Source organism: Aspergillus candidus (genome assembly GCF_002847045.1).
Source record: "Aspergillus candidus strain CBS 102.13 unplaced genomic scaffold BDW47scaffold_15, whole genome shotgun sequence".
Taxonomy (NCBI): Eukaryota; Fungi; Ascomycota; class Eurotiomycetes; order Eurotiales; family Aspergillaceae; genus Aspergillus; species Aspergillus candidus.
Genome location: NW_020194020.1, coordinates 14016 through 27464, shown reverse-complemented (window position 1 = coordinate 27464; position 13449 = coordinate 14016). Strand labels below are relative to the sequence as shown.

The 13449-nt window shown below is 53.7% G+C and overlaps 5 protein-coding genes across 5 annotated transcripts; 2 read left to right on the top strand and 3 right to left on the bottom strand.

Annotated features, from left to right (window-relative positions):
• Positions 1-528: 528 nt before the first annotated feature.
• BDW47DRAFT_124712 (LSM domain-containing protein) lies at positions 529-1015 on the top strand (the record flags this gene model as incomplete). The annotated part of the gene is made up of 2 exons (XM_024816297.1): positions 529-639; positions 758-1015. The coding sequence occupies 2 exons, from the start codon at positions 529-531 to the stop codon at positions 1013-1015; spliced, it is 369 nt and encodes a 122-aa protein (XP_024673087.1).
• Positions 1016-1927: 912 nt separating this feature from the next.
• BDW47DRAFT_16021 (uncharacterized protein) lies at positions 1928-2221 on the bottom strand. The gene has a single exon (XM_024818338.1). The coding sequence runs from the start codon at positions 2183-2185 to the stop codon at positions 2030-2032; it is 156 nt and encodes a 51-aa protein (XP_024673086.1). The 5' UTR covers positions 2186-2221; the 3' UTR covers positions 1928-2029.
• Positions 2222-3147: 926 nt separating this feature from the next.
• Positions 3148-5269, top strand: phzA (putative serine/threonine protein phosphatase). Its single transcript, XM_024818337.1, has 3 exons — positions 3148-4729; positions 4783-4935; positions 5083-5269. Exons 1-3 carry the CDS (start codon positions 3380-3382, stop codon positions 5110-5112), a joined length of 1533 nt encoding a protein of 510 aa, XP_024673085.1. The 5' UTR covers positions 3148-3379; the 3' UTR covers positions 5113-5269.
• A 780-nt stretch (positions 5270-6049) lies between these two features.
• Positions 6050-9660, bottom strand: ura7 (small subunit rRNA maturation protein UTP4). Its single transcript, XM_024818336.1, has 3 exons — positions 8379-9660; positions 8094-8326; positions 6050-8038 (listed from the first exon to the last, which is right to left on the bottom strand). The coding sequence occupies exons 1-3, from the start codon at positions 9448-9450 to the stop codon at positions 6413-6415; spliced, it is 2931 nt and encodes a 976-aa protein (XP_024673084.1). The 5' UTR covers positions 9451-9660; the 3' UTR covers positions 6050-6412.
• A 1509-nt stretch (positions 9661-11169) lies between these two features.
• On the bottom strand, positions 11170-11983 carry BDW47DRAFT_103626 (uncharacterized protein). The gene has a single exon (XM_024812118.1). The coding sequence runs from the start codon at positions 11977-11979 to the stop codon at positions 11440-11442; it is 540 nt and encodes a 179-aa protein (XP_024673083.1). The 5' UTR covers positions 11980-11983; the 3' UTR covers positions 11170-11439.
• Positions 11984-13449: the final 1466 nt, after the last annotated feature.

Genomic DNA, 13449 nt, shown 5'->3' with positions numbered 1-13449 from the left:
GATGTTATTTGAAGATTTCTACATGGTGGATTGGGGACCTGTAAAACACTACAATCCTGATCAACTCAAAACCTGTAGTGAAAATTATGATATATCGAAGAAGAAGAAAAATAAAATAAAATAAACTATGTCGACACATCGAACGGGTCACATGCGTCTGCCTGAGGCTACCGGCGGCTCTCCGCCTTCGGAGTTCCTCATCCACGATCCAACATCCAATCCGCTCCCACTCCCAGCCAGATGATAAATACCTTCTTCCCCCTCATGTCATGACCACCACAGGCCACTAAACTCACAGTTAGACCCACCGGAAACCGCCTAGCTCGTCCATTTAGCTTTCGATTGAACATGCTCCTAGGCATCGCCTAGTTCAGCGCATCCATTCAACTCGTCCATTCAACTCGCCTGCAGAACAGTCCAGACCCGGCCCTTTTCCCTCGATCGTATCTCAACCTGTTTTAACTGGTTCAATCCCGACCACGCCTCCCGAGCAGCTGGGATCGATTGGAGCCAGAAACCAGGTTCACCATGGATGCGAACCAGGCAGTGCAGTTTCTGGAGTCGTTAATCGGCCAGACGATACGAGTGCACGCGACCGACACGCGCATCTTCGTGGGCACGTTTAAGTGTACTGATGCGGTGGGTGACCCGATCAAAAACCGGATTAAACGAATTAAAAAAGCAAAAAGAATTTTAAAAAAACGAATCAAAGTATATGAAGTGAAAAAGCAAAAATCGCTAATCGAGGGATCGATAGGCCCGCAACATCATCCTCGGGAACACGTTTGAATATCGCCCTCCCACGCCTTCCGCCGTTCGAGACGCAGCCGCCAGTGCCGACACCAACACAACCTCGGATGAACAGCGCTCTCCCAATATCAAGGTGAATATGACGAGTCGATTTATCGGACTGGTGGTTGTCCCCGGCCGGCATATCACACACATCGAGCTGGAGGAGACCCCGCAGCAGGGTCGCGTGCGAGATGCGCTCAGGAAGACCCAGGGTATTGCGTGATAGGGTGGATGGATGCCAGGTCTACGCAAGGGTCATGATCTTGTCCTTTTGTGCGAGATGAAACCCTAAACACGAACGTGTCGCTATAGTGACTCATCGTTGACATCTTTCTTTCTCTTTTTTGTTTTATGTTCTTACTTTTACACTCTGGTTATTCCCACGTTTGATTGGGTCGGCCATTCTGGGTATATTTATATATATACGTGGATGAAAGGATGGAAAAGGAGGGGTGGGGAGGAGTTTATTGGAAGGATGACACAGGCGAATATGCAGCACCTTCCTGGCCTGGCCAGAACCCTCGATACACTTCGCTACCGGGAAGTTTTTACCTACATGGTCGAAGGAGGGACGCAGCGCCAAGATCTCGATCCAAAATGGACCACCCAACGTTTCCCACCGCCAACGTGGGTAGACTTAAACGTCGGAAGAAGATTCGCTGTTGGTAGCTTGGCGGCAGGACAGCCCAGGCTTGGCGGTCGAACGCCACGAGTACACTCCCCACTGCGATCAAGCTTGAACTGGCGGTGTTCCTGGCAGTCGACGAGGGGACAGGATTGGGGGGGGAAGGATGAAGAGGCATTGGATCGACAAGGGTACCTACTACCTACTCCCTAGCAATGAGCATGGTAGGTGGTCTTTGCTCGAGATTTAACATGCGGATAGAGCCGGAAACGTCATTCCGAATGGATACTTCTAGCCAATGGAGATGGATGCATGTACAGTTTCAGCCTTGATTCGGAAGAGATCGGGGGATTGTGTTAGAGGCTGACACAGATAATCGTGTATCATCCCGATTGTCTGTATTCGAATAGGGAAAAAACAATAACGAAAAATATATTACAAATGTGGAGTGTCTTGTAGAGGGGAATATTCATTCAGACAGACTTAAGTTACGTGGAGAGAGGGGCGAGCCAAGACAGACCAGGTGGGGGGAAGGAAAAAAGGTGAGGGGAGGATCTCTGGCTAGGATATGTCAAAATCAATGAAATTGCAGGTAGTGGGGAGACTAGTCCGTCATAGGGTGATAGTGGAGGAGAGGGGACTGGGGCAAAACAATGATGCAGTAGTAGTTTGATTTGTGATACTAGCCAGTATAAAAAATAGGGAATAAAAAATCGGATAAAAATACTCGTCAGAAAGTGAAAGAATCAATGGGGAATAAGACACCATTGGACGGGGCAACCACCTATATAAACACGATCTCCCAACCATCTCCATCCATGATGCCGATAGAAATCATCCCGAGAGCTCCAGAGTGGATCGACCGGCTCAGAATCAGTGAGCTGAGAGGCAGCCAATTAAAACGGTCTATCCTGCTGACCGCCTTGGTGACAAGCTCCGTTCCAAGCCTCAGGCCTGTCCTCGGACCGACCAGATAATCCGGGGGGCAAAAAGAAGGTCACTGACTCTTGGGTTACCTCAGGCTGCGCAATACCGACTCATTACCTGGACGGGAAACCATCATTATCTCTTCTTACTCTTCTGACTTTCTCTTACTTCTCTCTCTCTCTCTCTCTCTCTCTCTCTCTATCTTACTTTTCTCTCCACTTCTATCATCAATCCTATCCACCCCCCCCATTCAGGTGGTTTGAATTACCTCTTCCTGTCGATCTCTCTTTTTCCTCGTCCATTATTGGTAGGTTCTCCCCGCCTCCCTTGTCTCTCCCTCACCACTCTCCCCCAGTCCATCTCCATCCATTCCAATCCCGTAACCCCATAATGACGCATTCCCATCATTCCTCCTTCCCCCAGTGCCACTCCCATTCCTCTACTGCTTTCACTCTTCCTCTTCCTCTCCCTCTCGCTCTCCCTCTCCCTCTATCTGTCCTCTCCACATACCACTCCTCCCCGAGATACTGCCACCCCCTCTCCCTCCCCTCATCCTTGGTCGTTGCCTAGTGGCTCCTCCTCACGTTTTCTCTAACCGTCTTGTTGATCAGGAGCTTTTTGTTTAGCGAATCGGAGCCGTCCCTTTCGATCCGGTTAGCTCCTCAGTGGCTTTGCAATAGGTGGCTGTCGACCTCCGCCGTTTATTGCCTCCTCCTACTCCTCCTCAGCGGTCTTTCTCTCCTCCTTCGTCAGAACGTGACCATTCGACTTGGGGATTGATTGATTCACTGTCCCGTCCTCCTCTCTTCCTATCCCTCTCCTATTCTCATCGACCCAACAATCGGCCTCGATCCCTATATATCCTGACGTCTCCCACGGTGGTCTCTTTCAACCGCGTCCGGTCTTTTCCATAATCTGATCAACAGGCCCTCGGGAGATAGTTAGCAGCCAAGTCGGCTGCCAACATTCCATCACCGAACGGGTCCTGTGTTGCTTTTTGGGTGACCGCATATCAGTGGTTCTGATTGTCTCATCATGGGCCAGTCGCATTCCAAAACCAACTCTAACCAGGGAGACACCCTGCAGTCGTATCCTTCCTTCTCCCGCTCCGAAACCAAGGAGTCTCTCCGCTCCATCCGGGGTTCCCTCCGATCCAGGATCCTCAGTAGTGACAGCCCCCGCGCCTCCACCTCCGCACTATCGGATGACCGCTCCGAGACCGGGTCCGTCAAGTCCGTCGGCAGCCGACGCAGCTCCACGAACCTCAGCACCACCCAGTCGGGCGTCGCGGATGACACCGCCTCCCAGCCCGATGCCCCCGACCCGCCGCCTTCGCCGTCGCTGTCGACCAGCCTGAGACGGGGCCATCAAGATGTGGGTGCCATGCAGCAGAGTGGGGAGGTCGACCATGTCTCCGATGCGCCGCTCAACGCCAGGGCGGCGCCCGTGGGCCCGTCCTCGCAGGCGGTGGGCGAATCCATCCTCATCAAGCGCGAGGGTCAGATGAATCCCATCCTGGATTTCATCATGAACCCGCCATCGGAGGCCTCCTCGTCGCCGGGCATGGGCATGGGCGCCTTGAAGTCGATCGACCTGGATGACATGATCTCGCGTCTCCTGGACGCGGGTTACTCGACCAAGGTCACCAAGACCGTCTGTCTCAAGAACGCCGAGATCACGGCCGTCTGCAGCGCCGCCCGCGAGCTGTTCCTGTCCCAGCCGGCCCTGCTGGAGCTGTCCGCACCCGTCAAGATTGTGGGAGACGTGCATGGCCAATACACCGACCTAATCCGACTGTTCGAGATGTGTGGCTTCCCGCCGACCTCCAACTACCTCTTCCTGGGTGATTATGTCGACCGTGGCAAGCAGAGCCTCGAGACCATCCTCCTCCTTCTCTGCTACAAGCTCAAATACCCCGAGAATTTCTTCCTCCTGCGTGGCAACCACGAATGCGCCAACGTGACCCGCGTGTATGGGTTCTATGACGAGTGTAAGCGCCGCTGCAACATCAAGACCTGGAAGACCTTCATCGACACCTTCAACTGCCTGCCCATCGCCTCCATCGTAGCGGGGAAGATCTTCTGCGTGCACGGCGGGCTCTCCCCGAGTCTCTCCCACATGGACGACATCCGTGGCATCGCTCGACCCACTGACGTGCCGGATTACGGCTTGCTGAACGATCTGCTCTGGAGCGATCCGGCGGACATGGAGGAAGACTGGGAGCCCAACGAGCGCGGTGTCAGCTATTGCTTCGGAAAGAAGGTGATCATGAACTTTTTGCAGCGCCACGACTTCGACCTGGTGTGCCGCGCCCACATGGTGGTCGAGGATGGATATGAATTCTATCAGGACCGGGTTCTCGTGACCGTGTTCTCCGCCCCGAACGTAGGTTCTCCCTCGCGTGACAACATCCGTTTCACCTTGCTGACCCTGTTTAGTACTGCGGTGAATTTGACAACTGGGGCGCGATCATGTCGGTCTCGGGCGAATTATTGTGTAGTTTCGAGTTGCTGAAGCCTTTGGATTCGACGGCGTTGAAGAATCATATTAAGAAGGGCCGGAACAAGCGAAACAGCATGCTGAGCAGTCCGGTAAGTGCCCCTTGCGTGGCGGTCGTTTTTCCTTGTTTTCGCCCAGCCCAGCACGGGGGCCTTGTGCAACCCTGCCGAGACTCCTGTGCATTTCATCGCCTCGCCCTTGCTGTGTGATCTGGATAGAGTTGCTAACATTCGCCATAGCCCGCGACCGTGTCTGCGCAGAGCTTCTAATCGCCCTGGGGTTTGGTGCCGCGAAAACGGCTAATTGCCTTGGGATGTCACCATCGAATATCTGGGGTAGACCTGGCGGTCCGTCCCTGCCAATATTCTGTCTCCAACCGTGGTCTCTGGGGCCTTGACTAGGACGGTCGATACGACAGCAGATCGGATCCTCCGCCGTGAGCATGCCGCGGCTGATCATCTTGGCTGCAGGACACTCCAACCAACCCTGTGCTTGCCGGTGGTCAGGCTTGCAAGCTGGACCGCAAGTGGCAAGTCGCTGGTTGGTGGTCGGCATGAGTTTGGCTGGATAGCCGATCTGCCCATGACCACTCTCTTCTCCTTCTTTTCTTTTCGTTTCTTTTTCTCTTTCCTTTCTTATCTTTTTCTTTCTACTTCCTCTACTCTCTCTGCTCTACAATCAGTCTGTCATGAAAGGGACGCTATGGTGCAACGACTAGTTTCGATATCGGAAAGAAACCCCGCGACAAGCGCAATCCCGTGTACTCTCTACCTTCAGTCTCCGCTATCCGCGAGCGAGACCTTTGACGCGTCATGAAATCTTTACATACGTATGCTGTGTTTGCCTGGGATCGGATCAATCAATTGCAACGATGACATTTGCGTGCTTTGGCTTGTTTCATTTGCTCATAACTGCATGGTGGGGTCTTGATAGTTAGATATGATATTGAAACCGCTGGCGTTTGTGTTGCTTTGCTGGCCTGGTTTGGCTGGGCTTGGTCTGAGCTGTACATGATAGCATCATCTTCGCGTTGAGCAGATAGTTTGTCTTTTTTATTTGAATTCATATTACTATGACTATCATTTAAGTACGTAGATTTATCCAGTCTATTGACAGTCGAGTATAGTACGTATACCACCTAAGCTACAAGAGAAGACCAAAAAAAGTATATAAAAGAGAAAAAGAAGAAAGGGAAAGAAGGAAGACTTTTGTGCATTTATATCTCTTTAACTCCTATCCTGCATGCCAGCCAACTGCTCACTACCTTAATAATAGGTATTCTGGATGCAATTTGTACGTACATATATTCTCACCAACTATACCCCTGGTTCTACCAACCTACCTAGGTACCTGCCTACTTTTCAGATGATAGAAGTACTACCGCAGACAGCCCAAGAGATGGTCCAGGGTAAAGCACGTAGGTAGGTAGGTAGGTAGAAAACCATCATCCTCACCAAGAAAGATAAAAAGAAACAAAAACCAACACAAAATAAAAAATAAGAAATAAAACAAAAGATATGCAAGAAAAAAGAAAACAGAAAACAGTATCTATGTATTAAGCAGATCAAATCATTCATAGTCCCGCACATACCGCCCCGGCAACTCCACATCCCACATCGGCCGCTCGATGATGGCTACTTCGAGGGTATTGGGTGCTCCTCCTTCTTCTCCTTCGCCGTTGTGCTTGGCATTGTCTTCTTCGGAGTCGGAGTCGGAGTCGTCTCCACCGAGAGGTACAATGCCTAGCACGTCGCGGTACTTGTAGGTGTGCCACCAGCGGCGGGTGCCTTGGTCCTGCGTCTGCGAGAGCTGGACCTGCTGTTGTTTGAGCGGGGTAGAGTCAGGCGTGGCGGCGTCTTCTCCGCCTCCTGCGGTGAGGAGGTGCTTTGATTTTTTCTTCTGGGGGGTGGAGGTTGAGGTGGACGTGGACGTGGAAGGGTCAGCACGGCGGAGACGCGCGAGACGGGCTTCGTGCGCGGCGGTGTTATCTTCGTCTTGGTCGTCGTCGACGTTTTCGTTATCCTTCTTGTTGTTGTTGCCGCCGCCCTCGAGAGACACCCACTCCGAGTGGGACTGAGACTCGTCCGCGCCGACGACCGTCTTGCGGAACCGGGAGAGGTAGAGCTCTTCGGAGTCCGGGATGCGGTCGCCTGCGCCGCTGTTGGGTTTCTTGCGTCTTGCTGCGGCGGCGGCGGCGGCGGCGGCGTCGTCGTCTTCGCGCTTGCGCTTGTTGGTTGAGGAGGAGGATTCGACGAGGGCGGATGGCTTGGCGTCGTCCGACGCGGCGGTTAGTTCTTCGGGGGAGGGGAAGTCCTGGTTGAGGTCGAACATCCAGAGCCAGGAGGAGCCGAAGAGCCAGAGGCGTTCGCGCTCGGCGGTCAGGTCCCAGAGGCAGCCCATGACGCGGTCTTTGACGCCGCGGAATTGCTGCGGGAGGTAGGCTTTGGGGTTGCGGCGGGACCAGTCGGAGAGCTTGCCGGAGAGGGCGTCGAACTCGACGAGCTGGTGCTCGCTTGTGATGGCCATTAGGCGCGGGGTGGAGGTCGCTGTGGCCGGGTTGGACGGGCGGAAGGACAGCACGGCGATACCGGAGGTGAGGCGCGGGATGGGCGGGTCGGAGGCGGCCATGCGCCAGCGTTCGCCTTCGAGGGCGGGGGAGGAGGTGGAGGAATCGTCGTCGGAGTCGGAGTCGGAGTCGGAGTCGGTGGTGGTGGGTTTGGACGCCTCGGCCGCGTTCTCCAGGGTCCAGGTGTCGACGCAGCCGGAGAGGTCGCCTGTGGCGAGGACGCGGCTGTCCTCGGAGAAGACGGCGCAGCGGATGGTCCGCTCGTACTCGCCTAGGGTGCCGTGGGAGGCCTTTTCGTGGCGCGACCGACGGGGCGCGCGGTTGAGTTTGACGAGCTGGGACAGGATCTGGGGCTTGTCTTGCGGCGAGGACGCCGGCTTGATTCGCGCGGTGTAGACGGCGCTGTTGGGCCGCACGACGCAGACCCAGCGGCTGTCGGGGGAGACCGTCACGACGCGGGCGCCGTCATCTGCCAGTGCGGCTGGGGCCTCCAGCTTCTGTATCCGCAGTGTGCCCTTCTCGTCGCCCTTGCGTCGTCGTACGCTGAAGACCTTGACGCTGGATATCGTGGCGACGACGAGGATCTTTCCGTCCGAGGATAGCATGGCCGATGTGATGTTCTCTTCGCCCTGTAGCAGACACTTGTTAGTGTAGTTCGTGATTTTTCACGGTCTTTATGCGTACCTGAATCAAGACCTTCCCGACGAGGCGATGCTTCGGGCCGTCGACAGACTCATGCACCGACCCAGGCCCACGAGACATGCGCCAGATGCTGACCTCTCGGTCCCAGAAGCTCATGACGAGCCTCGACGAGGGGGCAGAAGCCAGTTGAGAGACCTGGGGTAGGGTCGACAACGCCCGGTGGTGTTCCTTGCCAAATTCACGCAGGGGCAGGACAACGGGGGTGGCGTCGGGGCCTAGAACTGTTAGCATAGTTCGCAGGTCAGAACAGACAGGGTAAAGTCGTACCTCCAGACACGACAACGCTGATATCTCTCGTCTCGTAGACGGCAAAAGTCTTCACGTCGTGGGTGTGGTACCGACGGTGCATGACCTCAGCCCATCTGCTCTTCTTATCGCCCTTGTCCCCGTCGTTCTTCCTGTAGACGACGGTCCTCTGGTCCGCACCGCCACTGATAACCGTATCTCCGTTGGCACTCACAGCAACATCCAGCGTATCCGCCAGATGGCCCTGCAGCCGCTGGATAAGCGAGTAGTTCTTCGCGTCCCAGAAGCGGATCTCGCCAGCCGAGTCACCGGACACGATCGTCCCGTCGGGGAGACACTTGACCGACCAGACCAGCAGCTCCTTGGAGCCACCAGCAGGGCCACGACCCAAGGAGATCGTGCGCAGCAGCTGACCATTACGGATATCGAACAGACGAATGGAGCTGTCTGCGTAGCCAGCAACGATAGTATTACGGTCCTGGAAGGTAACGCTGAGGACACGCGAGCGCTTCGTCGACGGACGCATCAAACGCAAAAACCGAAGGTCATTATCCGCCGTCGACAGGATCACGATCGACCCGTCGGCGCAGCCAGCCGCCAGATGCTGACCCGTGTATTGGCCCTCCGCGGCGGCGGGTAGCTGCTTGCCGTCCTTGCCACGGGAGCCCGAGGCAGGGGCCTGCCAGCGCGGCTGGGCCGCCAGACACCAGATCTCGCCGTAGTTGCCGCTGGAGTTGCGCACGGGACGGCCCTGCTCAAGATCCCACTCCGTCACAGCCGTCGAGTACCCGATGCTGAAGAGGCGCAGACGGCCCGGCAGCTGGGTCTTCTCGTCGGGGCCGGGCTCGGCCGGATCCTGCGTCCAGGCTAGGCCCTCGATGCTTCTGTCTTTGCCTCCGCGGAGCACTGTTTCTTGGAACCAGGCGCCGCGCATGGGGTTCCAGATCTCGATGTCGCCATTTGCGCGACCGACTGCCAGGCGGAGCGTCGGGATACCACGGCCCTTGAGGTCGGCGGAGGGGGGATGCGAGAACGCCAGGGAGTTGATCGCCTGCGGGTTATAGGGCACGAATCGGCAGCGATGGATATCCATTGTTGAGGAGGTGGGGAGGGAGCGGAGGGAAGGTGAGGTATGCGGTTCAAGGTCTGGCGGAGCTTTGCCCGCGAAAGAGGTTTTGAGGTCGAGGAATCAATCGGAAGAGGAAGAGGAATTTGTATCGCGGCTCAGGGGTTGGAGCCGGCCGTTAGACAATCATTCCGGGGAATGAACTAAGATTGGGAGTGGTCAATGGGTGGTGTTGAGCAGACGATTCTGCTTGATGTTGCTATCGCGGACTTTTTTTTTTTTCCCATCTTTTTTTGATATAATTTTTAGCGCGCCCGCGGAGGATCCACCGGAGTGGTCACGTGCCTCCAGTTGTCGCATATGGTATTCCACCTGACAACCAAAAGTAAAAGAATCATTGCTTTGACGAAAATAATATAAGCTATGGGCAAATATGTTGGGAGGCATTGATAGATAGATATACAAAATACACAATTGACGACCGTTCACATAAATCGACAACTGTGCTAGCCAATAGTTTGGTACTGCTATCCCCTTGAACCAAGGACCTCCAACCATTTACGAATATCTAGTGTCCTGGATAATATGCCCTCAACAAGACCACCAAGCCTGTACAAGCATCCCCGAGAATCTAATGCGAATGATAGTCCGGCATCCATAGAGAAAACCTCTGGCTACGCAAGTCACGGGACTAAGCTGGACAAGAAGACCAACAACACCAGCAACACCCATAGGCCCACATCCAACAGCGTAATAAACAAAACAATAAACTTCAGACAAGACGCAAGCAAGTGCAAGTGCTGACAGAGACCAGAGCAATCACCTCCGTCGGATTCGTGCATCCGTTACACGCGGGGGAGCCAACAACCGCACGCGCACACACGAAACAGAATGACTGGAGAGTAATCGATGATCTCGGGCGCAGGAGGTCTCAAGTACTCCATACATGCTGCATCGGTTCTGCGAGGAGGACCTAATCCAACTTCGTGCAGCAAAAATGTATGTGTGTGTATGTATGTATGGACATACGTACGCACGTATTTTGAGTAAGTGTATACCGCGAATTTGTATCTCTTCTGTATGTGCCTGTGCGCGTCCGTCCTCGTCAGTAAACAGGGACAGACGCGAGCTGACAACGCTAGTGTATGCCGAGAAATATTAATTTAGACTCGGTCAGAATATCAAGTCCCTTCCTCATGGCGGCAGAAGGTGAGCCTTACGGGCCACCAGAGGGGAGAGGAGAGGGGGAGTGGGGAGGTAAGAAGGAAGAAAAGTCGTATCTATGACACAATTTCTTGAGCACTTGCATTGGCGGCGGGGGACGGTAGGTCCATTCCAGATCGGAGAGCCTGCCACGTCAGTCGCGACCCTGGTCGCCTGTTCTGGGATCGCAGGTCTAGCGAGTGCAGGATTATGGCCTGATAGGATATGAATTGATATTGCATCAGCGAGCACTCCACCGACGGGCCCATTTCCGACGAGACACCCGGAGCTTATGCATGGGTTTTGTGGAGGCTGAAAGAGAAAGGACAGAAGCAGAGTCCATGTGTTTCTGGGCACTGTGGCCGGGCAAGAGGGGAAGAGGTGGTGGTGGGCCGTGTGGCTGCCGTCGTATATTGGTTTCTGCTTGATTTAAACCCGTCTCAGAGGGAAGAGGGTTATCAGGGTGAGACCTAAAAGGTAACCCATGTCCAGCTGAGGTGCGGGGTGAAGAGACTAAATTAACTGGGGATCCGATCATGATTTGCAATCATCCAGACTGAGTTTGAGAACGCCCTCTGGGATTGCCTTTCAACAATGTAGGGGTCCTTCACCAGTATCGAAAACATTTCGCGACGCAGAGATATGGCCCATCTACTTCGTTTGGCTATCATTATCTATGTAAATGAAGCATGGCGTATGTAGCGACAGAGTCAGTGTACACAGCCAGAAACGGCCTCGCAAATAATTTCCGCCGGGCGGAACGTAGCAGTGTCTATGCTATTTTTACAACATCGGCATGGGTGTGTTTCACCTCTACCATGTATGTTGGGCTGATAGCCTGATAGACCTTGGGAGTGTTTGGAGTGTCAGAGCCGTGGTCCGATCGGCGACGAGACAGCCTCGCAACACGAAAGCCTCCTGATCCTTAAAGTTGTCGCGACCGGATAAGGTTGATTGCCAACGCAATCCCATGCGTCCTTGCCGATAGGACATTAAATTCAAGAAAAGGAGAAGGGAAAAAGCAAACGAAAAGACCCTGAGCCAATTGACTGGCGACGAACGCGACCGATCGGGGCCGGGTCCATTATCATTATCCGGGTCGCGACTCGCGACAGATGCACGAATGGTGGTCGATCTACCCCCATCGACTCGGTACAATTCCAAATTGTCATTACGAGGAATCAGGCCGACCGAGTGAATCCTAGGTCCGTGGTCGAACCAGGAAACATGTGAAGGCGTAAGTGCGGATGAGAACCAGGATCTCACCACCTGTAGCCAGCCTGGGCTCAGGAGGTGGCTGACGGGATGTTGGCCCAGGCGTCTGGACGGCAATCCAATCGCGCGTAGCAGCATGAAAGGTGATCCCGTCCAACTGAACGGACCCCAAAATATAGATTTCAACACGACTCTGGGGGGATTAGTTAGGATTAAGCAGGATTGCAGATGAGACGGGCGCGTCTTAGCCCAATGAACTATCGCCACACCAAGGCGGGTTAGTTTTGTATCCCTATTCCATCACATTAGTCGATCTACCACCTCGCACTACTATTTTCAGTCCTGGCCAAAGGGGAAAGGAAAGACGAGTGGACGGGCGAGGCAGGATTCTCTCGGGCTTCTAGACCAAAACAATAGTCCATGGAGGAGTTGGAGAAGGCCGAGCAAAAACACGTCCGGTAGGCTGAACAGGAAGCGCGATTGACTTTGGCAACGCGATCATCGAATCAGGGCGCGTCAACAGACCTTCAATCCCGTTTTCCAGGGTTCGTCGTCGAGGATGTTTGTTTGAATGAAGTCATAAATACCAGGGAAAGTGCCCGAGAATAGAAGCCAATTTCGGTTGGGTGGCTTGATCGTAACTCGAGATTCCAGAAGGAGCAAGCTGAACGGACGGAACGTGGAACGCGAGTCAATCAATAGTAATGACGACATACCGCGGAGGACGCGAAGTCTCTTGGCCGTCTCCTTTGATGCTCTTCCCTGGATGAATGACAGGGGAGGATTGGATGCGATGGAAACATGGAACTTCTGCATACCCTATTACTATTGAGCAATGGATACACTCGGCTTGCGATCTATTCAAGAAGAACTGTTGGATCGAATTGCAGGGATTGGAGTCCATAAGAAGGTAAAATTCGGTGAATTGATTTCGAGCTTTGGGGATAGATGTGGAGTCGTTTGTTTACACTACAATCGGGATCCACCTCAGTCCATGCCTTAGTCTTGTTGTGGATTAGTGTATGTATTGTACGGAGTATCTCAGTAAGGTATTCTTATTCACTATATGTATTCTGTACCTAACCTAGCCGGGTTGTATGGAGCACTTAAGTAGGTAACAAACCAACATATTAGTTCCGTACTGGACAGATATAGATGATTATATCCATTCTATATACTAGATTACCCCTAGTCCTATACAGGGGCAATTCCATGCCAAGGTTATCTCCGTTACCCAACCAGCCACGGTTCCAGCCAAACCCGGAAGAAAAGAAGACAGAAAGAAAGAAGAAAGAGAGAAAAAAAACGACGACCACGAACCATGGCTGAGGCTCTCCGCTATCCCCGCCCCAAAGACACGTCCTTACCGGATCGGGTCATATTGTCTCGGCTCCGGCGTGGGTTTTTTTCATCCTTTATTTTCGCGTCGCCAAATAGAAGAGTCATTATTCGTCCGACACACCGCGGATGCCACCGTGGATCTATATAGATACTTAGGTATGGAGTACTCCGTACCTAGCTGGAGGTGTAACATACTTAGGTACCTTACCTTGCTCCATTCTGCTGTGCTTACCGTACCGATCCATGTGTGTGAACGGGTAATTGCCT